Raw genomic sequence first — 25,818 nt, 5'->3', positions numbered from 1 at the left:
CTGGCTCCCATTCCACTTAAGATGTGACTTTAAGGTTCTCTTATTAACATATAAATGTTTGCATTGACTTGCACACTCTTATCTCTCTGATTTGATTTCCCCCAATGTTCCTGCACGGAGTATGCGCTCGGAAAATGCCGGTCTACTTGTGACTCCGAGAGCCAAGAAGTCTGCAGGCTCGAGAGCGTTCTCCATCCGGGCCCCGGTGCTATGGAATGCCCTGCCTCCGGAGATAAGATCTGCAACCTCAATGGAAGTTTTCAAATCAATCTTCTATTCCAAAGCTTATGATTGATGCCCACTTCATATTCTGTATTGTCCTGTCTTTTTCCGATTGTCTGCCTGGTGGTGATACGAAGGAGAAGGACGATTTCAGATGAGTCAGCGGACCAGCGTTTGACCTGAAGCATGTGAACGCCTGCATGGACCAGCTGGCAGAGATGGGAAGCTGTGTCGTGGCCGTCATAGACTTTTTGGACTAGTTTACAGGCTGGGGTCGTCGCTGCTGTCATGCACTTTACGGACAAATTTTCAACATCTTATCTAGTGTTTACTATGTTTGTGCATTGTAATGCTAAATGTAATTCACCCTGGTCATCCTGAAAAGGGGATACCACTTGTGAGGTCCCTTCTCAAGGTTTCTCTTTTTCCTCACGCTGAGGTTTTGGGTTGTTCCTTGCCCGCATGTTGGTTTAAGATCAGGTAATTGTGTCATTGTAATCCTGTGCAGTCCTTTGAGACATTTTTGTGATTAAGAGTTATATAAATACATTTGACTTGACTTGACTTGACTTTTGACTTAATGACATGATCGAAACAGTAATAACCAAAGAACCTCTAAGAACCTCTAAGCTTCCAAAAACTTGGAGAACCTTGGTCTAAAAACTTCCACGGCAAGTTGCAAGCAAGCAATCACCAGATACCTGGAGCAAAGCGACCAGGTAGAGGGCTGAGGATAGAGCATCTGCGCCTTTAAACACACCCGACTCCTCCTCCGCCGTGCGGATGCGAGGATCCGAGCGGTGATGGCAAGAGTCTAAGCCACACGGCAAACTCTGGTATCAGCTTGCCTTCATCCAGCAGTCAGAAAGGACACAGGCAGGGGGACAGTAGAAAGAGCAAGCCTGACAGAAGACGGTAGAAAGAGTGAGGGAAAGAGAGAGAGAGAGGAGGAGGAGGCTGGTCGGGGGTGGCTAGTGGTCAGAGCAATGAGACGAGGCGGATAGACGAGCAAAGAGAAGCTGTCATTCGCGCATCTCTTTTTGCAGCTTTGCCCGTCTGTCGGCTGCTGGGCGACGGAGGGCAAACGCCAACGGGTCGGTGGGGAAGGGGGGTGACGGGTGGCTCGTTTTCAGCGGCGTGGATATCGGAGTGACGCTCGCAGCGAAGCTGACGGGATCGGACGCGGCGGCACTTCGGGCTCCCCGAACAGACTGCCGATGCTCGCTCTGTCCTCCACTCAGCCTCATCTCTTTCTTCCTGATGAGCCTGAAAGTGAAAGACTCCCGCTGATAGAGGATTCTCTCTGTCAAGCCAGTAAGTAGGGGGGAGGGAGGGATCTTTGCATATGAGAGTGGTAGAGAAAGTGTGGAAGAGACGAGAGAGAGGGTGTATGTGGTTCTGAATGCCAAGGATGTCCATGGACAGTTTTCTCCGGGCACGGCAACAGTAATGCGTGGAAAAGGTAAGTGTGTGTGGGGTGATGATTTCTGACACCAGCTTGGAGTTAATCCCTTCTGCTACCCATTCACCCTATAACATGTTGAAACTGCTGAGAGCGATTGAGAGAGTAAGTGATTGCCTTACACCCCACCTTCTATTCCTATCGGTCCAGGTGCCATGTGCGGTTGGCCAGCGTACCCAGTGGCAGCGGCGTTGCCCCGGATCCGGCGCCAAGCGCTTCCTCTTGCTCAGTGGCCGGAGCTCCACCGGGAATATTCCCTTGGATTTATCTCATTCCTTTTGATGGTGGCAAGCTTATTGCCTCTCTGAAAGAAGAGTCCACATAGGAAACAGCACACGGCATGGATAAGAAGTAAAATAATTATCCAATCACTGCAAAGGGAGGCAGACCCGTTTCCCTTAGCAACAACTGAGAGAGATAGAGGAGAGTCATTTCTTCTTTTTGCTTTTTTTTGGGGTTTTACGTGTGGACTGCTGTGGGCATCAAGTGCCACCGATATTCTAAGAAGAGGTCGCCCCATTGCATCAGTCTCCTGTAACTGATTCTCATCCACGTGTTGGGTTTTTACCTGTTCTCGCCACAAGTCACGTTTTGTAGTCTTAGGAATTGATTTATCCTGATCCGACGCTCCCTGGAATAAATCCTCCTGTTGAGGAGGGGGATTGGCATTCTTCAGGAAAAGACATAAACAGGCCCACTCACCTCCTTCCCGACAACAATTGAAATATGTCATTAAGTTGTTGTCTAAAATCGGCAATATTTTAAGGAATATTCACTTTTTTTCATCGAAGCATCGGTAAGAGGACAGTAATTTGGAGAGTTGTATTTTTCTATTTTTAGGAGAGTGGGTACGAATCAACTTTTATACCGTAAGCATGACGCAATGCTTCAATGTTTTTCAAGTACAAGAGGGAAAAAGCTCTTCCCCAAGTAAAGACCAGCGTTTTAAATAGATTCTCCTCTTGAACCATTTGAGTTGTACACACTGACACATGAGATGAGTTGGCTCAGTGTGATTATGTAAGATATTTTTTCATTCCAGCCTCGGCACATGTTTTATTTTTCGCCTCTTCTGTTTTCCATGGATTTATCGTGTTTGGCTTCTCCCGAGCTCCCTTTCTCACCGTTTTTGGATGGACGGCACAGCAGCCCAAGAGAGACCCTGTGCCGAGAGAGCGGGCGAGGAAAGGTGATTTGGTCGTCCAGGTGCTTTTAAAATGTTGAGGTCTCCCTGCGTGGCCGGGGCCCCCGTTCGGATCAGTAGCACTGAGGCTCCTTGTAGCCAAAGACATGGACCCCGACTCGGCTCCCCCACGCCCTCAGCCTGTTGGCCACTGGCCCCACGACACCTTGTGAAGGATGTCCCTCAGCAGAGCTCCGGCCCGGGACACCTCTGAGACCCCCAGCCCGAGAGAACGCATCCGCAGCCACATGAAGATGGTGATCGACCAGCTGGAAGGAATTCTCAGAGAGCTGAAGGATGTGGCTAAAGAACTTCGGGAGGTGAGCGTACCGATTACTCGCTTTCGTTTTTTTTTAATTTGCAAGGTTATATGCATATCTGTCAACCTCTACTGCTCCAAGCCCTTTAAAAATGTTGTATTTTCCCTTACAAAATACAAAATAATCTTACACCATTTTTTTCAAACGTGTTTATTTATGTAGTTTAACATGTTATATTGTACATGCGTTTCGTTATATCATATATATTGTTGATTAACATTTTGTTGTGAGATACTGAGTTGCTCGACATGAATGAGGTTTATTGTAAAAAATAAAATAGCTTGGACTTTCACCGTAGAAGGAAAAAATACATGCAAATATAATTAAGTAGAATAATAAATTTTCTCATTCAAATTATTAATTCATTTCTGCATTACATTATTGTTGGTAATATACTGATTAAAGGGACAACCACAAACCTGTCTTTTTTTTCATCTTCTCCTTTTTATACTTCCTTTTTCTCTTAACTTCTTTATACAACATCATAATTCGTAATATAATGCATCATAGCAAGTGAGCCGTTTGAGAGCCGGCTCTCTTTGATGAGTTGAGCCGAAAAAGCCGGTTCTCTAAAAAGAGATGGACTTCCTTTCACTACATAACTACCACATGGCATCCGAGGCGGCAGACGCATGCGCACAGTAGCATCAAACCGCTCGCTTCGTTTGCAACGAAAAAAAACGATACCGAGATAGAGGCGAACTCGTTTGACTTGATTGATTTACCGTTTCGTGATAGTCGGTGTATACCGGATGGTACGCATCATTGACAAATTTGCGTTTTTCCGTACAGATTTTCTTGTACGTCGTACACGTCTCAAAATGCATATTAAACGTACTTTGCATGGCAAAAACGTACAGGTTGACAGTTATGTATATGGGAAAAGGGGTTTTAAGTGGGTGTGCCACCAAAGAAGAGTTCATTTAATTAAGCGTAAAATTCTGCTCACAGTGTGGAGATTGTGATTAAGATTTGAGCGCGGGAGCTGACTTATTTTGGTGTGCTGCAGGAGGATAATGTTGATTAGTGCCGCAGCCAGGGTGTCTTTCCTCTCCTTCCAACATGAAGCAATTGCTAACAGCACGTGTGTCTTCAAGTTGAGGAGGGGTAAACTTTGTTCAAAGACCCCAAAGCCCAGCTGAAAAAAAAAGAGAAACGGGGATTAGATAAGATCCAACACTTATGTAAGCGTTTTGTTGAGGATCAACAAGATTGCTGTAGTTTTGCAAAGCGGCGTTGTCAAGGATGCTTGAAAAAGACCCGACCATGGGGAGATTGTTCGGCATTTATCGCGTTAAAGCACGAAGTAACAGAGTCCGATAATCGAATTCCGAGAGCGCACGAAGGCCCTCGTCATCTCCTCCGGATCTTCCGTTAGCGACGAGCTCGTCTTGTTCAGCTCCTCCTAAAGAGAGAGATAACGGCGGCCGGGGAGGCAGAGACGAATGGAAGCTTCGCAAAACCCAACCCGTATCCTTGCAGTTATTAACCTCCCACCTGTTTCCAGGGAAGCAGAGGAAGGGAAACTCGCTTAAAGCATGCCGTAAAGAGCCGTGCTACTGCAATGAAAGTGCTAAAGACAGGGTTTCAAAGAGATGTTTGGATGCTGCCTAGCCATCCCATCAAAATCCCTCTGCACACATTCCTTCAGACTCCCACCTCTTGCGTACTCAGAGGCGCAAGGGCATGGCTCACAACGAGCCTCCTCTAAAGTGGGACGGATAGGCCGTGATTGACGATTATGGTGCTACAGCAAGTGGAGTAATGCTGGCCGGAGATATTTATGAACAAACACGCGCCTTGTGCTATTGCCAGCCCCCGATGCCTATTACCTTTCTCGTCTTAACGCCTATTAAGGGAGCACGGTGACTCTAACGTAGATTTGCAGGAATGTCTCAGTCGCATGTAGACAGCAGAGCTTCATAATTTTCCGCAAGTCTCATCTCATTAGCCGTACCGCTTATCCTTAGTAGGGTCGCAGGGGTGCTGGAGCCCATCCCAGCAATCATCGGGCAGTAGGCAGGGGACACCCTGGACTGGTTGCCAGCCAATCGCAGGGCACACAGGGACAGACAACTCATTCGCTCATTCACACCTAGGGACAATTTGGACCGGCCAATTCACCTGAAATGCATGTCTTTGGAATGTGGGAGGAAACCGGAGTGCCCGGAGGAAACCCACGCAAGCACGGGGAGAACATACAAACTCCGCACAGGAAGTCTGGAGCTGGATTTGAACCTACCACAGGTTCCCATGACATGAACTGTGCCGCACAAGCGCTAACCACTGCGCCGCCGTGCTGCTAATTTTCCGCAAGTATTGGGTAAAAATAACACAATGTATCATATACTTTTCTCTGATGCCTCATTTATGTTCTGCTCTAATCTGTCCCTTTAATTCTCGTGGATACATACGAAGGATAGCGATTGCACTGTCCAGACTTCAAGTGATCTGTTGCTCATAAAACACAAAGAATGCTAAATTATTATTAAATGAATGCTTTTTATTTTGCTTACCTCCACATAACTCCAGTCCCTTTTTATCCTCCAAAAACGTGCAATTAGAACCATACACATGGTAGGATATCAAGATGAAATGAAATGAAATGATCTGCATTTCTATAGCGCTTTTCAAGTCAATGACTTCCCAAAGCGCTTTACATTGTGCTCCACATTTCCCAATAGCGGCCTTGCAGCCATGTAAGGCGCTAACCTGCTTATTGGGGGTATTAGGGGCTCAGTGTCTTACCCAAGGACACTTCGACATGTTACACGGACGGGCCGGGATTCGAACTGGGATCCCTCGATCCCAAGACGAGCGCTCTACCTCCTGAGCTACTGCCGCCTCATGATCATGCTCATATTTTATTCATGCAGTCCAAATTAATAAAATTGGCTGATTTAGATTTTTTTTTACACTGCACAACTAATATTTAAGTGCCAGAAAACATCCAAAAATTATTCATTCGAAAAGAGGGAAATTATAACTTAAGGGGCTGTAGTAAATTCATAATCCCAAAGGCGAGAACCACCAGGAAAAGTATGTGTGTCTCTGTGTGTGGAGTCAAACTTTGGAACAGTTTACAAGACGAGATCAAACAATGTCCAACTGTTCACGTGTTCAAATTTAAAAACAAAAAAACAATACTGGCGGAATACAGGGATGAAGAAAATGGGATATGAGTGATACGAGAGATTGGGAATAGTGCGTACAACTATGGTTAACTTTGTTGTTATTGTTGCTATTGTTATATCATAACTGTTATTATTAATATTATTACTATTGTTGTTATCATCATTGATGTATTTAATAGGGAAGATGAAGGGCTATCGAAAGTAAGCATCTGCTTCTCACTGCCCCTTTTCGAACATATTATGTAACATTATTTTGTTGTTGAGTTATTGTTTTTGTTCTGTTTTTGTTTCATTGTTCAAAATAAAGTTTTTATTCATTCATTTATCACATAATTACCTTCGACTGCATTACCACATTTTGTTATTTTACAGTTTTCAGTATTGTGTGGAAAAGCCTATACTGCAAACATTAGAAGCCAATGGCAAAATGATCCTTTTGTGTGGTTACTCAGATTGCCACATCGTACTGGTCCGAGGATTCTAATATACATAAAACACTAATTAGATCTTTTTGTTTACAATTGCTTTCCAGAACCAAAAGTAAAATGTATCTCTCATGATTCCTACTTATTGTAATCTCCCCATTCCGTTTTTCATTATTTTCTTCCTCCTTCTTCTTTGTGTTTTCCTCATCTACCACTTTCTCCTTATCCCATTTTTTTCCTCCTCATCCCTTTTTTTCCTCCTCCTTCTTTTGCCTTCAGCGTCTTTCTACTTCATTTCTCCCTCCTTCAACTTCTACTTTTCATTCTTCGTTAATGTATTTTCTCCCAATAAGTGATAAATGTCAAGACCAGAACGGAGACAGGACCCACTTGCGTGCGTTTCTCTTAGTTTTATTGGGAAGAAGGGAAAGGACAGTACACACGATCCGTAGATCGCTGTTTGCGGGGAGCAAGTTGCTCAGACGTGGAAGTGGCATTTCCGTGGCGAGCGATGGCGGTGTCGAGAGCGGAAAAAACAGATCAGCAGCCGGGACGGGGGAGCAAAAATCATGGTCGAGATCAGAAAAAGGGTCAGAGCTGGGAAACAGATGGGAACCAGAACAGGAGAGAGTCAGGGTCCAAAGGCTTGCCTAGCGTAAGCTGAGTTTCACAGACGGACTGACAACCGGTGACAGGAAGACGGGGGTATAAAAAGTGACAGGTAGCCAATCAGTGTCCAAGGTAGTTGGCGCCAAAGGAGTGGGCACAGGTGCCTCGCATCAGTAATCATGACAATAGCATACGAATTCTCTAGACAGAAACAGGTAACAATATACTACATGAGAAATACGGGAAAAAAAATATTCAGAAAATTGTTTTTTATAACATTTTTGTTTTACATTTTACTGTGTTTTAAACACATTCGCTAGTTAGATAGGAATAATTCATAAATTAAGCTCACTGCAATTTTTTCTTAGAAGAATAATTGGTAAAATAAGCATATTTTTCTAGGAATATGAGGAAACGACTGAACATGTGGTAATATTGAGTAAAATAATCCCTTGCTATTTTGCTGTTCACCTTTCACAGTCTCGCTGCTTCACAAATTTTCATCATATATTTTGTTCTACATTCTGATTGGCTAAACAACCCATGAGAACAGCTATTGGTAAAATAAATCAATATATGTTTACATGAAGAGTAAACAGTACAGAACAAATGCTAGGCCTCCAAAAATGTGCCTCTTCTTTGTTTTTTTCTTCGTGTAATTGAATATTTAACAGTGTAATCATTGTAAAAAAATGATAGTTTCTACTTCATGGTTGTATCAAATATTTTGGCTCATTTTAAGGCTCACTTTTCTCATTTTATTCCTAGATGCATTTATAACAGCATTTCAGATCCAGCTCCTTAAACATCTCCAGTAAATACATCTCCAAAAGTATTGTTGGCTCAGAAATCCATTGCATATTACCCGTCAGACCGATACCTTTCATACCATTTTATGTCATTATCTGTCCTATGAATAACGGCCCGAGAATTATTGTGCAGAAATATTTACCCCTCACCACCCCGATATGTCTTTCTTTACTCTGTGAAATTTCACATATCGATCATGTAGCTTTACGTACATGCCAACCTTTTAACATTAAAAAGCGGTGGATTTTATTGGGCCCTCTCTTGTTACGGGTAAAACACAATCAGTCACCAGAATATTAAGTGTCGAAGTGTCCTTGGGTAAGACACTGAACCCCTAATACCCCCAATAAGCAGGTTAGCGTCTTACATGGCTGCAATACAAGGCCGCTATTGGGAAATGTGAAGCACACTGTAAAGCGCTTTGTGAAGTCATTGACTTGAAAAGCGCTATAGAAATGCAGATCATTTCATTTCATAAAAAAAAAACCATGTGCTAGTTTACAACCCTCTGTGACAAACCTTTAACAAAATGGAAATCTAATGTGGTCAGTGGAGTTGTTTATTCACCCACAAAGACTTAATCTCACTTCAAAAAAACAGCAGTAGAATAAAATACTAGTCTCAAGTCAAGTCATGTTTATTTGTGACGCCCTTAATCACAAAGAGTATCAAAGGGCTGCACAGACCACAGATTATTAAACCACCGACTATTATGACACCATCCCCTGATCTAAAACCTACATGAGGTATTAGATATTTTCAACATAAAATATAGGTTATTCATATGCTATAGAATAGAAGTGTGTTTCGAGTTTAGATTTAAACATTTCCACTGAGGTTGCAGATTGAATCTCAGGGGGAAAAGCATTCCACAGGACCAGGGCCCGAATGGACAAGGCTCTTGAACCTGCGGATCTCTTCTTGGCTCTTGGGATCACTTGTAGACCAGCTTTTTTAGAGCGACCGGAACATAGGGGGGAATTAAATCTGAAAGATATGAGAGAGAAAGTCCATGCATGATTTTGTACACTACTAACAGAACCTTAAAATCACATCTTAAGCTAACAGGGAGCCAATGCAGGTTAGCTAAAATCGGGGTAATGTGATCAAACTTTCTTGTCTTAGCTAAAAGCGTCGCTGCAGCATTTGGTAGCAGCTGAAGGCTCTTGATTTTGGACTTCGGGAGACCGGAGAGTAGTGCATTACAGTCATCGAGACAGGAGGTAACGCATGAACTATAATCTCTGCATCCGACTGAGACAGCATAGGGCAAATTTTAGCAATGTTGCGAAGATGGAAAAAAGCTGTTTGAGTAATATTGAAATGAAATGAAATGATCTTTATTTATATAGCGCTTTTCAAGTCAAGACTTCCTAAAGTGCTTTACAGTGTGCTTCAAATTTCCCAATAGCGGCCGTGCAGCCATGTAAGGCGCTAACCTGCTTATTGGGGGTATTAGGGGTTCAGTGTCTTACCCAAGGACACTTCCACATGTAACACAGAGGAGCCGGGATTCGAACTGTGATCTCTTGATCCCAAGACGAGCGCTCTACCTCCTGAGCCACTGCCGCCCAACGTGTGTTTAAAAGGACAGATCGGGGTCAAATATAAAACCTAAATTTTTGACAGAGTCACTCTGGGTAATCTTACATTTGTCAATATTCAGAGGCGTTTTTGAGAACAAGTCACGGCATTTAGATGGACCAAAAGCTAGAATTTTGGTCTTTTCAGAGTTAAGGCGCAAGAAGTTGAGTGACATCCATTCTACAGTTTAGGGGGCAGATTTCTCTATCAGAAGATATAGTTGAGACAAAATTTTTAAATTAAAAAAAAAAAAACGGTAGCACGGCGGCGCAGTGGTTAGCGCGTGTGCGGCATAGTTCTGAGGTCGTGGGAACCTCCTGAGTGGGTTCAAATCCAGCTCCCGGCCTTACTGTGCGGAGTTTGTATGTTCTCCCCGTTCTTGCGTGGGTTTCCTCCGGGCACTCCGGTTTCCTCCCACATTCCAAAAACATGCATTTCAGGTGAATTGGCCGGTCCAAATTTTCCCTAGGTGTGACTGAGTGAGTGAGTTGTCTGTCCCCGTGTGCCCTGCGATTGGCTGGGAACCAGTCCAGGGTGTCCCCTGCCCACTGCCCGATGATTGCTGGGATGGGCTCCAGCATCCCCGTGACCCTACTGAGGATAAGCGGTGCAGCTGATGAGATGAGATGAGATGAAAAAAAACGGTAGATTTAAAAAAATATATTTTTGTGGTTTTAGGGGAGAAAAACGATAATTTTTGTGAGTATGGTTTTAGTTTACAGAACAAACTTGTTTTGTACCTTTACATTAAATTCTACTGTGTATATAGTGGCTTTCTTCTACTGTGTTTATAGTGGGTGGCATAGATATGGGGATATATCCTGACAATTTTCTTCCAGGCGATCTGCTATCACGTAATTGCTGCATTGCGATAATATCGGTGTCACTGAGAAAATGCTATTCCTGGATCACGTTTTGCGTTTCATCCATGAGTCACAATGTTATCAGTATCAATATCTTGCAATTAACGAAGCGTACGATTGTAGATTGGCTGAGGAAACAGAGTCACATTCAGATGCCGGATGGCTAATGTTGCGTAAAATAGCGCATTCCTGGTCATGTGAAGGTAACCACATAATAGATAACTGTCGCATGAATAAAAGACGAATTGCCACGTGGACGCAGTCAGATAAATGATTTGGTGAGGGAACGGTACTGGCTGATTATCACCCACAAGGTCTTGAGGGAGACGTTGGAACTGTTGCATTATCAGGAGTCAAAAGATGGCATTTAAGATCGCATGTTGGCCTTTTTCCCTTTCCGATTACCTTCAACCCCAAATAGACACGCCCCCTGAAATGGCTCAAAATAGCATGTGCAGGAAAAAGTACAATAAAAAAAATATTTCTTCCCTCCAACATCAATATAGCATTAAGCAAAGCAATCAACCTGCAAAAGATATATTGCTGTTTTTTCGTTTTATAGATGAACACTCATTTTGAATTTCAACCTTCAAATCAAGCATTTAGTCGAAGTCTCGAGACAAATAATAGGGGGTTTCGATTTTTGGGCAGGTGAAGGCTTTTACAACTTGTAGCTGTAGCAACCTTGCAGATCAACGGGAAGAAATCAAAAAGTTCGGAGTACTTTTTTGAGGCCATCTTAAATATGCATACACTTTTTGTATCAAGGTTTTTGAAAGTCCAGTTTTTTTTTCTTTGATTTTTAAGATGATCTGTCAAGACCAGAACGGAAACAGAACCCACTCGCGTAACGTTTCTCACAAGTTTTATTAGAAGAAAGGGAGGGGGTTGCGCCCACGATCCGGGGATTGCTGGACGCGGGAATCAGGTCGCTCTGAACCCGGAACTGAAACTTCCGTGGCGAGCAATGGTGGTGTCGGGAACGGAAAAAACGGGCCAGTAGCCGGGATAGGAGAGCAAAAACGTGGTTGGGATCGAAAAAAAGTCGAAAGACGGGAGAGGAGAGTAGACGTGGTCGAGATAAAAAACGGATCCTTACTCGGGACGGGAGAACAGACGTGGTCAAGATCAAAAGAGGTCATAATTCGGGACGGGAGAGCAGACGTAGTCGAGATCAAAACAGATCGTAGCGGGAGACAGACAGGAGCAAAAAACAGGACAGGAGAAAAAAGGCTTGCCGTGTAAACAGAGATTTGCAGACGGACCGACAAAAGGGGACTGACAGGACAGAGTTTAAATACTGACAGGGAGCCCATCCGTCAACAAGCTGCAGCTGGCGCCACACGGGTGGGGCCAATTGGACACCATGGCAACCGTGACAGAAATGTACATTTAAGGATAATTACTTTCTGTTTTCTGATTTGAAATGTAAAAATTGAAACAAAAATAAATTGTATTGTTTATTATTAAAGATTGCAAATTCCTTTACTATACCTGTGCCACATGAGCGGGGTCAATTGGGCGCCATGGCAACCGTGACATAATCAGGGATTGTACTGGTGCCTGAAATCATTGAAAGTGCTTGAATTTTAATTTCATGTTTTTAAGGTTTGAAATGTTTTGGGATTTTGGCCGAAGTGCTTGTAAATGCTTGAAATTGTTGCCATATTTCATTTGAATATGAATCAATAGACCATAGATCATTTAATAAAAAACATAAAACAAGTCTGCTTAAAAATGACGCCGACATGCCTGCTCCGTTTGCCTTAATTTGCCGTCACATTTCTTCCTCCAGCCATTAACAGAAGCTGTTTTTCACGGCATTGTCCTGTGAAGTGTCATCGCCCCCTATGGGTCGCCATCACTAGGACAGGTGCATGCTACAAATAAACAGGGCACTATGAAATGTGTATTGGTGCAAGGATTACAAATCAATTGTGGACATTTATCATGGCGTATGAAAAAAACAATATTTACAAAAAGATTTTTCAAATCCACGCATATATATTTGCGATTCACTCAAGATCTATAATCCCTACGTCATGATAAATGCACAGGGCAGATAAAAAATTGCATATGTAAATCGCAGATGTATTTGTGGATCTGCATAATACATTATTCAAAGAGGGTTTCTTTTAAATGTGCTGGAGGAATTGGAAATATGAATTTAATGGTCCTTAAAACATGCTTGAATTTGGCCATGAAAATTGTGTACAAACCCTGGATAAAGTTCTCCAAGGTGCGTCTTTTCATCGTGCAAGACCTGAATGTAAACTGCCAATTTGGATAAAGGCTGTGGATGCATGTGAACTGAAGGATTTCTGCCAAGTGTATTAGTTCAGAACAATCACATGACGGCACATTGCCAAATCTTAATGGGGTCATGAATTGATCAAACACGATTCAGAATAAAAAAAATATAATCTAAAGAATACGTACTTTGAACATACAAGTGACAAAAAAAAGGTAAGAGGTATTATTTAGTTGGTATTCCTCCTATGGGTAAAAAAGACAATATTTGTTTGAATAATAAGCAAAAATATATATAACTGTGCCTCTCTTAATCCTCATAGGTTAAGAAATTTGTATTAATTTTGCATAACATGAGGCTCGTCTAGGAAGAGCTGAGCAAATTGTTCACAATACCCTCAAAAAACAAAATATAAAAACCAAAATGGAAATGAAAGGCTGGCCCTATAAAAAAACGGTGCTGTTTGGTCACTTTGAGTCTCCGTAGTTTGTATTCTTCCATGTGCTTTGTAGCACTATACAATACAGCAACATGTAGTGTTCGAATATCAAAAGGTGTCCCTTCAAGGTTCCTAATTCAGGTATTTAGTAATATCATAATTCAGTGCACTTCATAACAAAGAAATGGTGACGATGTACAGGAATTTAAACCCAACAGAGAGGGAAAGTATTTATTACAAAAAAAATAAAGGAACAAAGTAACAGACAAACATGGCGAGTCACAGAACGAAATGCAAGAAACAAAGTGACAAAGAAATTTGTGGACACTTAATTACAAACTCAAAAAAAACAAAAAACAAAAAAAACGGGCATGGCAGTTGAAATGCAAATGCACAAAGTAACAAACAAAACAACTGACAAAATGTGCAAACCAAAAACAGGAAACCAAAAACAAATGTTACGCAGCAATGGCAGTTGAAATGAAAATAACCTAACACCGTGTTCTGTCCAAAATGTCATTATAAACGGTCTGGATTAATAAGGACAGATAAGTGTGTGGTGATTGGACACACCTGTGCCCAGTTCAAAACCCAGTTGGCGCCATCCGGTGGATAGAAGTTTATTAGACCCTCACATCAAAATGTTGAATTAGCACTAAGACAATTCATTATTTTTATTTTTGGTTAGCTCATCAGTTCAAGACTGATAATCTCACAGTATATCTTAAATACCATGTAAATTATAACTATAGCCTTATCCCCATTGTTTTATAACCTTATCTTCTCTGTTCCTTTATTTTCTTGGCTCATACCTCACTGTGAATGTGTAAAACTGGAGTGTCATGCCCAATTTTGTTGTCACAATATGTTAACCCATTTTGTAACAATGACAATAAAGGTATATTCTATTCTATTCTATTATATTCTAAAAAAAATAACAATAAAACACATTTGTCACCAAAATGTGTGTTTATTTTAATGCTTTTTGTTTTTAAGGAGGATAAAAAAAGCCCAAGATAAACTTTTGAGATTTTCAGGTTTTACAACAAAGCTACACGTTTCGTATTTAGAAAACAATTGCTCTGTAAATATCACTAGGATAAACCATTGGGGTCAACATAGACAATGAACACACAAAAACGAATTTCTGAGATATATTTTTGTCTTTAAATAAGAGTATATTCTAAAACATGAACTGAAATGTTCTGGCGGCAGTTCTCATGATGCAGCAAGATGCAGTTTTAATTCCATGATTTTCCTTGGAGCCAGACCTTGACCTCACCCCGTTCTTTTCCCTCTAGGGGGTCTTGCTCCTACTCATCATCATCTGAAAGGAGGTCACAGAGCGGGTCTTGGCTTCTTGTTTGCCAGAATCCATCAACCTCATTAATAAACAACCCCAGACAAATGCGTATCCCTCGAATTTTCGTAAAGTTTCCACCGCCGAGCTCATTTCTCTTACGGGTTGCGCTCTGTGACGAACTTACGGAGTCGACTGCTCTGAAACATTAATCACCGGTGCGCCCCTGTTGCCTGTCGACGGGAAGTCTGCCATGTATTCACAACATCCTTGGTTAACCCGCCAATGACGTTTTGTTGATACTGTAGCGAATATGGGTGGTAAATATATTAAATTATTGCATTATATTTGTTATATTGTGTTTTAGTTTTACCATATTTAACATAGGGTTCAGAAGTCAGGGGCAATTATTACAAAGGTTCACTCCATTCCCTTTTTATACTCCCAAAAAGTGCAATAAGAATAATACACAAGGCATGATAATCCGATTACACCAATATTTCATTTCTGCAGTCCAAGTTATTAAAACTTTGATCTAGTGATGTTTTCCACTTCACAACTACTATTTAAAGTGAACAAAGATGTAGTACCAGATAACATCGAAAACTTATAAGTATTCACACGAAAAGAAGGAAGCAATAACTTCCGAATGGATGAAGCCACTTAAAGATCCACCAGGAAAAGTATTTGAGTGTCAGCAGGGTTGGGTAGGGTTACTTTAACTTGATTACTTTCAATTACTTTTGGATGACTCCAATACCAAATATGCTAATAAAAGACAAAAGAAACTAAATATGAATAAAATTACAAAATGTTGTGCAGGCTTGGGGAGTAACGGAATACATGGAACGGCAAAAATGATGTTGGCAAGCTGTTTGGATTTGTTTTCATTTTGTTTCTGTGGCATTTGATGTTAGTTTTGCCGGATATCAAAGAGATCAAAGACAGGGGAGAAAGCTTACCACGTGTTGTGAGTCATAATTGTATTCATATTTTTTTATTTCATATTTACCACATTTCGGGAGGACAAACCGATTTTGTACATACACAAGCCGCGCCTGTTTATTAGCCGCATGCGCCCATGTTGTAAAAACACAATTCAAACACAAATTTAACCAATGGTGGGGTTTTGTAGAGGGTTATTGTTCTATATTCTTTATCAATTATCCATTATCCGTTATCGGTCAAATCCTAATACACTGCAAAGCCAAGAGGCCGAGACACTTGTTCCCTGCCAAGAGGCTGAGTCAAGGTCCTAGCCACAGGGCCAAGCTATGATCAAATATAACCAATGGGGGTTTTGTAGAGGGTTATTGTTCTATATTCTTTATCAATTATCCATTACCCGTTATCGGTCAAACCATAATACACTGCAAAGCCAAGAGGCTGAATCAAGGTCCTAGCCACAGGGCCAAGCTGCGATCAAATATAACCAATACCCTATAAAGTCCAAAAAACACAGCCGGCGAATTTAATGCAGACCTGCAGAGTCCAGGTGCCCGTTGAAAGTAATCCAAGGAAAAAAGTGTATATTTCCAAAGGTAAGGGTGGGAAAATATATATATCCACTATTGTCGGCCGCGTCCACAAACACGTCTCACCTTTACTCCACTTCCCATCAGCCCGCGTTTGCCCCGCCCCTTTTTTATCATTTGCTCGTACAAAACATATCAGAATAAGTTTATAAAATAAATACACTACAAAAATATACAGTTGCAAATACATATTATATACATGGTTACACATATTTACAAAGAAAGACGGTACACGGAGAGAGTTTTCAAACCTTTAATAATAATATTATGACTTTCATCCCAAACTGTGCCTGTGAAGGGTAGCAAAACGCTACTAGCAACACGCTCTCAACACAGTAAACAGCTATGTTAAAAAAACATACCGTACGTGTCCTAAGCACGATAAACCGTCCTCATCTTCCTCCCTGTAACCGACGTCATCAAAGTCGTCTTCCTTCAGTATGGGAAAGTGACTTTGTCACGTAGACGTCGTCCCACGCTCCCTTATCCAAAAAAACGCAAGCATCACGCTCGCTAAGTAAAGTTTAAGTGTGGTAGGTCTGTTTCCTTCTATAAAGGACTGCTCGATTCCGTTTAACTTGAAAGTTGCGTCATGTGTCTTTTTTATTGCAATTTGCATGATGAGGATATGTCTACGCTAATTTAATTTGTGCACAAGCTAAGAAGTTGCAGTCTTCCTCTGCGCATATATTCCACCGGTCTAAATCTTACCTTATGTACTCGAGCGCCGCTGGCGGCCGTTAGAAAAACATAAATTGGCCGCATCACTGAACAAGCCGCAGGGTTGAAAGTTTGGGAAAAAAAAGTAGCGGCTTATAGTCCGGAATTTACGGTAATCGTGGTTTGAAAGATGAGTTTTTGTGCGTAGTAGATGAGCCTACAAGTTTAACCAAAATTATATTCAATATTCAATTGTTGTCACACAAGCTCATCTATTGGAATTTCCGATTTTTCTGGCAATGGTCCGGACACAAACCATAAGTAAATGCTCACTGAATTACATAGATCATTATGAAATGTATAAACTATAATCAAATGAATAATGTGATGACTTGAATTTTCAGATATAAGTGGCAAACTCATATAATTGATGACTATATATGCAGATACATTTTACAGTATTTGTATTACTTATTTATCTATTTATGTGTCATGCCCTGAACAGTTGTCATGGCGCACAGCTGGCCTCGCCCCTTGACACCGGCTGAGACGCATTTGACTGATTGCTTTTGGAGTACTTAAACGCTCCTTTAAGGGACTGCCCATTACCAGACCATTGTTTAACCCTCGTTGAAACCCTGTTCATGCCCGTTTGATCTGAGTAATGCATTACTTTCTAATTTTGATTGCCTTTGAACCTGTTTTGTTTTCTTTTTGGTCCGTTTGTGTGATGGCCAACTTTTCTTTCCTAATTAAAGTGACTGATCATCTACGCATATGAGTTCCGACTTCCTGCTTCCCAGTCCGTTTCCTGACAATATGTGCATACAGATCTATACAAAATATGTCTTTTTTTTTATTGTTTTTTATCAAAACATTCATGTTTATCGCGCTAATGGCCAACATTCAAATGGCTGGTTACATCTTTCTGTAATTTCTATTTTTCATTACGCTTTTATTTGATTTATCAAGATGTCTCTCAATTTTCATGCAGAAGTAAAACCACTTCCAATCTCGCACAGTTACATTTTGAGTTTTTCAATCAAAATGATTAAAAAGCTAGGTATAATATTACTTTGTTTTAATGGCTTTTAAAACAAGTTTTTATTGGTAAATAAATAAATGTATCCATAAATTTTGAGAGTTTCAAAAGCAATCGGATGAAACGGTCCATTTAAAACCAATATACGATATTAAACTGTATGTCTCGCGCATAATATTAAATCTATAAACCGGTCATTTAATTCATCCTGGCTTCCTCCTTCTGTATTTTTTTAACTCAATGCCAGCCCTCGACTCAGAAGATTTGCCCACCCCTGCTGCGTAGTATTCGAATCAGATTACCGTAAATTCCGGACTATAGAGCGCACCCGATTATAAGCCGCATCCACCCCTTTTAGGATGATTTACCACTTTTGTACTTACACTAGCTCCACCCATGTATAGGCCGCGTACGCCCGCTTTAATATGTGTGACACTAATACAGGTTTAATCCATACCAAGCTGTAAGTTCCACGATTGTAATTACATAGATAGTACACAATTCTTGAACCACAGTTGGCATCATAAATGGAAAGTGATACCCGTAATTAACGTATTAAAGTCCGGGTCCCGTTGAAAGTAATCCAAGGAAACAAAATGTATATTTCCAAAGTTAAGGGTGGGAAAAATATATATCCACTATTGTCCGCTGCGACAACAGACAGATCTACCGGTAACTCAGCTTCACCCCAATTCCCATCAGCCCGCGTTTGCTCCGCCCCGTCTTTTTATTCGTCCGTAGAACACATAACAGAATAAATCTCTAAAATAAATACATTACAAAAATATACAGTTGCAAATACATATTATACATGGTTGAACATATATACGAAAAAAGACAGTACACCGAGAGAGTTTTCAAAGCTTTAATAATAATAATATAACTTTCATCCCAAACCGCTAGTAGGATCACGCTCGCAATGTATCAAGTGTGCCTGTTAAAAAAAAGCATCTTTTATTTGTGAAATGTACGGAGGATTGTCCTCAACTTCCTCCTCATAACTATCGCCATCAAGGGCGTCTTCCTCGTAATCGGAACCTACCTTAACTTTACAGACAATGTAGGCTTAAACTTAGAGATTGCAGTCTTTCTTGGCGCACATATTCTATTGGTCTCAATCTTACCTTTTATACTCCAGCGCCGCTGGTGGCCGTTAGAAAAATTCCTTAAATTGGCCGCTTCACTGAATAAGCCGCAGGGCTGAACATTTGGGAAAAAAGTAGCGGCTTATAGTCCAGAATTTACGGTAGAAAGCATCTACTCACCTGTTCACAATGTTATTCACACACCGCTAGTAAATGTAAATGATGATTATGGTATCTAGACTATGATACAACATTCAAATCAATACACTGTTGTAACAATTCACTGTTCGGCTGGTGCAACACTGTCGAAACCATCTTGCATGGAGGCCGCCAGAATACAGAAGCCAATAACATAATAACCTTTTGCTGAATGGAATACAAAAGGAAAACAACCCTCACAAAGACCAAATATCAGCGATTGGCTGGGGAGTAGAAACTATAATTCCATCCTTCCTATTGAATTAGATGGCTGCTGAAAACTATAATCCGACTCTTGGCAACCCGAATGGCCTCCAAAGAGTTCCGCAGAGAATTTTCAAATCAAAGAACATTTGTTTTTTTCCAAAATAGTGTGGAAATGTAGATAATGCCCCATGATGATTTCGCTCGATTGAGTTGAATAGATCTACAGTTGGGTTCCTCCCAAATTGTGCTCTGTAGGCAGTGTTTCTAAACATTTTTGAGCCAAGGCAAAAAAAAACCAAATCATGAGATAAACTTTCTAGAGAAAATGTATAAAACTAAATAAATTAATTATATTAAACATGCTCATCTGCATGCAGCACGGCGGCGCAGTGGTTAGCGCATGTGCGGCACAGTCCATGTCTTGGGAACCTCCAGCGTGGGTTCAAATCCAGCTCCAGACTTCCCGTGCGGAGTTTGCATGTTCTCCCCGTGCTTGCGTGGGTTTCCTCCGGGCACTCCGGTTTCCTCCCACATTCCAAAAACATGCATTTCAGGTGGATTGGCCGGTCCAAATTGTCCCTAGGTGTGAATGAACAAGTGAGTTGTCTGTCCCCGTGTGCCCTGCAATTGGCTGGCAACCAGTTCAGGGTGTCCCCTGCCCAATGCCCGATGATTGCTGGGATGGGCTCCAGCACCCCCGCGACCCTACTGAGGATAAGCGGTGTAGCTGATGAGATGAGATGAGATGAGATGCTCATCTGCATTTGGATAATAGAGCCAATGTTGAAAATGTACCATTGTATCTTCAATTATGGGTGGGCGATACTATGAATGTTGGTATTTGTATAGCCCTTAATCACAAAGAGTCTCAAAGGGCTGCACAGACCACAGATTATTGCAGACTATTATGACACCATCACCTGGTCTAAAACCTACATGAGGGCAAAAAATACACAGATATTGTCAACATAAAATATAGGTTATTCATATGCGACAGAATAGAAGTGTGTGTTAAGCTTAGATTTAAACATTTCCACTGAGGTTGCAGATTGAATCTCAGGGGGAAGAGCATTCCACAGCACCGGGGCCCGAATGGAGAACGCTCTTGAACCTGCGGATCTCTTTTTGGCTCTTGGGATCACTGGTAGACCAGTGTTTTTAGAGCGAAGGGATGGGAACATAGGGGCAAATAAAATCGGAAAGATATAAGGCAGCAAGTCCATGCATGATTTTGTATACTACCAACAGAACCTTGAAATCACATCTTAAGCTAACAGGGAGCCAATGCAGGTTAGCTAAAATCAGGTTAATGTGATTACTTTCTTGTCTTGGTTAAAAGCCTCGCTGCAGCATTTTGTACCAGCTGAAGGCTCTTGATTTTGGACTTTGGGAGACCGGAGAGTAGTGCATTACAGTCATCGAGACGGGAGGTAACAAACGCCTGAATTATAATCTCCGCATCGGACTAAGAAAGCACAGGGCGAATTTTAGCAATCTTTCGAAGATCGAAAAAAGCTGTTCTAGTAATATTCTTAATGTGGACAGATCGGGTCAAATATGACACCTACATTTTGACTGAGTCACTCTGGGTGATCTTACATTTGTTTTAGTCAGGTCAAGTCAAGTCATTTTTATTTGTATAGCCCTTAATCACAAAGAGTCTCAAATTTAGATGGACCAATAACTAGCATTTCAGTCTTCTCAGAGTTAAGGCGCAAGAAGTTGAGTGACATCCATTCTTTTATCTCACTGAGGCAGGCCTTCAAATTTCCAGTTTAATGTGGCCGATTCCTCCATCGGAATATATAGTTGAGTGTCATCTGCGTAGCAATGAAAACCGATATTATACTTGCAAATGATATCACAAGTAAGTCCTAGGCGGTATCGATCGATACAGAGCCGATACCTCATTGACCTCCCTAGCCCCGCCCTATGTTAGTATTAATAATAATAATAATAATTTCCTTGTATTGTCATTCTGTGTAACAATGTACACAGAACGAAATGTCGATTGCACCTGACCCGTTGTAGCGAGCCGATGCAGCCGCAGCCAACAGAGGGCGCCGCCGACCACTTTTTAAGTCTTAGGAATGACTCGGCCGGGGCGCGAACCACCGACCTCAATAATAGCCTTATTTGGATCAATCCACCCACTACTATCTTCAATAGAAATCATTTTTTGTGCAGACCTTGTTTTTTATTTATTGTAGTTGCAAATATTTTAACTTGTTTCTCTTATAAGAAAATCTAAATAATTCTTTGAGTGTGCAAAAACAAGCAGCCAGTGGAACAAAGCTCTTTTGTGTGACCAAAATTATTATTGATACTGCATGCAAGTATGGCCTTTGTATAGCCATTATCGCATACTAGGTAAGTAAGTACCATAAGATATTATCGCATGCCAGCAGTTGAATTATGCAATTTACTATTTTAATAATTCCAATGTTGTCAAGATATGAAAATATGAATAACTGATTCTGACTTTCTACCATGCAGGAAACAAAATATCAAAAAATAAATAAATTCAGTTATGCTATTTTCGCATGGTAATGTAAAATATGTTGAAGTGTTGATGTGGTAAGCAGAAAGTACTTTCCCATTTCCTAGTGTAATCATTCATGGCCTTCACGAAAAATGTTGAGCAGGACCAGTTTTTTTTTCTAATAAATCATAAAAGAGCATCAGAACAAATACATTCTATTACTGCACAATAAAAAGAACGAGAGGTAAATCATGTAAAGAAGCAAGGAATAAAAGAACCAGTAACAATCGCATTTCTTGAAAAACTGGTCCAATGACGTCTGCTTTTGCCGGCTTTGGACTTCATGGAATTTTGCTCAGATGTCTTTATTTTGAGCTGATTGAATGATGGCTGCGTCCTCCCGGCCGTCTGGATAGATCCCCTCCTCCTCATAGTCTCTGAACTGTGACGATAAGACTTAGAGCATGCTGGGATACACGTATGCGGACCAAAATGCCATGAAAATTGTTTACGTTCGGATGACGACAAGTACTGTATTGAATGTTTTATTATTTGTTTTCCTTGTAACTAGAGTTCACGTAAAAGATACCACTGTAACAGTGAATAATATCCAAACCAAAATATAATAACTTAGTTTGATATAAACAATCAGAAATATAAAACAGCAGGCCAAATTTGTCACACATGAATTGCGTTTTCCTGTGTATTTTCTGTACGGTGAAAAACTGTGAAAATGTGATATTTGATGAGTGTTTGTGAAGCGTTTTGGGAAACAACAGTTAAAAAAAATGGTCTGAGTTCATTTTAATGAAAGTGAAAGAGCTACCTTCTGACAATAACAACATACTTTAGCTAGCGGCATCGAACGGCTTTTACAACAAATACACCAAACCACACACAATTAGCCGTGTTTAGGTAGTTCAAACAACCGCTCGCTTTTGGTATAATAAAGTCAAACTTGAGATGAAATGTGACGGAAGAGATTATACTTATGTCGCGTCGCCGAGTTCCTGCATGATAAACTGAGCGCCACATAAGAAGGGGGTGAGGTGGGAGGAGTTGAAGGAGGGGGGGGATTAGCGAAGCGGTAACTCACCATGACTAAGCATTGTGTCAGGGCCTCCCCCTCCCCTTCACAATAAGAGTGTCCACACAGTGTCCTCAGTTGACAAAAGCTTGCGCTCAATGGCAATAAATGCTTTTATTGAGAAGGTGAGGTATATTTTTTCAGACCCGCGAAGCTCTGGAACCGCGAACTAGCGAGGTTCCACTGTAGTGATTTGATTCTACATCGTAGCATCTAGCTGCTTTTATAAAGCTTTTTAAAGAATGGACGTAAATCACTTGCAGACTTGGCTTTTTTGAAGTACTGTGTACTCTGTTTTTGACAACCTCATCAACCTGTGCATCGATATGGTAATAGAAACTCGGTAAACTATTTTAGCGACATGCCTGCTTCTGCACTTTCTGCATGACATTAATATTCCCTATAATGCGTTGTCATGTCCCTGCTGCTGTCGAAGTAAATCTCACGGCCACGTGAAAGTTTTTCCGCCGCGGCTGTCGTTGAAAGTCAATTTGGGTGACATACGCCCCCCACCCCTCGTAGTCGTGAATCGCATGACAGTCTTTGTGACAAGTCCGATGAGAAGGACATAAAGGAAGGACATTGGACGGTAATACCCCACAATAAAGCGCTCCATTTGTAATAATCAGGCTGGCAGGAAAGGCGACTCCGTTGGAGAAATCGGTCATTGAGTCGCGGCATCAACCTTGGACGAGAGGATAAACAAGCCAGGTTATTCCGAGTCCTGACGTTCGGCGATTTGCTCAAACTAACTTTATCGGAATGATTATATTTAATGGGAAACACTACTCATGTATCAAAAATTTCCAGGCTGGCAAATTGAAAAAAATATAAAAAAGGGTACAAATTGGGTGTCACGGTTAACATGGCGCCCAATAGGCCCCGCCCGTGTGGCGCCAGCTGCAGCTTGTTGACAGATTGGCTTCCTGTCAGTATTTAAACTATGTCCTGTCAGTCCCCATTTGTCGGTCCGTCTGGGGATCTCTGTTTTTACACAGCAAGCCCTTTTTCGCCTGTCCCGTTTTTTGCTCCTGTTTGTCTACCACTAAGATCTGTTTTGATCTCGACCAAGTCTGCTCTCCTGTCCCGAATTACGACCTCTTTTGATCTCGACCAAGTCTGTTCTCCCGTCCTGAATAACGTTCCGTTTTTAATCTTGACCACGTCTTCTCTCTTCTCCTATTTTTCGACTCGTTTCCGATCTCGACCACGTTTTTGCCCTTCTGTCCCGTTTTTTTTTCTGTTCCCGACACCGCCATCGCTCACCACGGAAGTCCCACATCTGCGTTCAGAGCGACCTGCTTCCCGCATCCAGCAATCCCCAAATCGTGGGTGCAACCCCCTCCCTTTCTTCTAATAAAACTTGTGAGAAACGTTATGCGAGTGGGTCCTGTTTCCGTTCTGGTCCTGACACAAAGTATTCTGTTGTCGCGACACATGACATATTGTCAGCTCGGCAATTCTTTTGCCTCATGGCAGAGGGTGATAGTGAAACAAAAGATTCTGAATTGGAGCACACTTCTGCCACAAACAATGGTATTAGCAAGCTAAAAGCACGTCAAGCCATTCAATATTGGACTTTTTTCATAATGGAGAATAACTTTTATATCAATCATTTTTTTCACAAGGACAAAATTAAGCATAAAAATATCTAATAACTGAACATGTCAAGTCAAGTCATGTTTTTTTGTATAGCCCTTAATCACAAAGAATCTCAAAGGGCTGCACAGACCACAGATTATTGCAGACTATCACCTGATCTAAAACCTAAATGAGGGCAAATTATACATTATGCAGGTACAAAATGCAATTATGCAGCATCTTGTACCAGCTGAAGGCTTTTGATTTTGGACTTTGGGAGACCGGAAAGCAGTGCATTACAGTAATCGAGACAGGAGGTAACAAACGCATGAATTATAATCTCCGCATCCGACTGAGACAGCATAGGGTGAATTTTAACAATGTTGCTAAGATGGAACATCAATGCCAACCGAAGAGCAGATCCACATACACACCGTTAGCTTAGCGTTAGCCACACATGCTAATGTATATGAAATAGATAAATACAAACACGCAAATGGAGTTCCTTACTCTCAGAGACAAGTTTACCGAGAACAAAACGGGCATTTATGAGCAAATCTGTATCGGGGGAGTGTCTCTCGGCAACGTTAAAAAAATTAGAGCTGCACTTTTGAATGACAGATGCTCTTGCTAGCGCTGAAATTACAATTGATCCTCTAAAGTAGGATATTTCTCGATGTTTTAACTTTCCACTTGACACAAAAGAGAAAAAAAAAATGAAAAATGCTTTGTCACTAGAAGGCCTAACACCAAAAACTGTAGGGAAGGAAATCAGGAAGATGGACTGTTATGACGGTCATTTCGCTGACGCGTTTGATGGAGCACATCTGTGTTGGGCGAAAGATAAATGAAGACGGGGCAGGCAATCAGGACTCTTCAAATACAATGAAGCTCCAAACGAGATGAGGTCAAAAGACGATAAAGAAAGAGCAATTATCAGTGGCTGAATGCTACGCATCGGAGGACATTGCCCCTTGACAGGAGGCCTCAGGATAGATGGAGGCTAGTTTCCTCAATAGTTGTCATTACGCTACACCCTGGCGCTTTATTAATGAGAGTGGCCACCATGCAGGCTGGGGATTATTTCATTAATCTTCGAAAGTGTGTCGTGAATCAAAATCCGTAGTTATTCATTTGCGAATGGCGCAGTTGTGACCGTTTTACCCACCCTGTGTGTTCCATAAATCTAATGGTACGTTCTTACAGTACAAACAAGGTGGAAAGTCCAGCCACAATGTGTCTCCGGATTCAAGTCCACCTTTAACTTTAGTACCCTATTTATTTTGTGTATAACGTGCACCCCTAATTTATTTGTTCAAAATCAATAAAACTTTCTCAA

General features: G+C 41.3%; 1 protein-coding gene across 2 annotated transcripts in view; it reads left to right on the top strand.

The window, feature by feature from the left end:
- The first annotated feature begins 1,032 nt into the window (after positions 1-1,032).
- Positions 1,033-25,818, top strand: part of insyn1 (inhibitory synaptic factor 1) — a 179,274-nt gene continuing 154,488 nt past the window's right edge. Inside the window, exons 1-2 of one of the 2 annotated variants that reach the window (XM_088333504.1) lie at positions 1,033-1,536; positions 1,835-3,187. In XM_088333504.1, coding sequence (XP_088189630.1) covers positions 3,044-3,187 — 144 coding nt within the window. In that variant the 5' untranslated portion in view covers positions 1,033-1,536; positions 1,835-3,043. The other variant, XM_088333503.1, reaches the window with a different exon arrangement.

Source organism: Urocampus carinirostris, chromosome 4 (assembly GCF_059441175.1).
Source record: "Urocampus carinirostris isolate Australia breed hairy pipefish chromosome 4, RoL_Ucar_1.0, whole genome shotgun sequence".
NCBI classification, from domain to species: Eukaryota; Metazoa; Chordata; class Actinopteri; order Syngnathiformes; family Syngnathidae; genus Urocampus; species Urocampus carinirostris.
The sequence above is the reverse complement of the archived record's forward strand: the minus strand, read 5'-3'. Positions and strand labels throughout refer to the sequence as shown.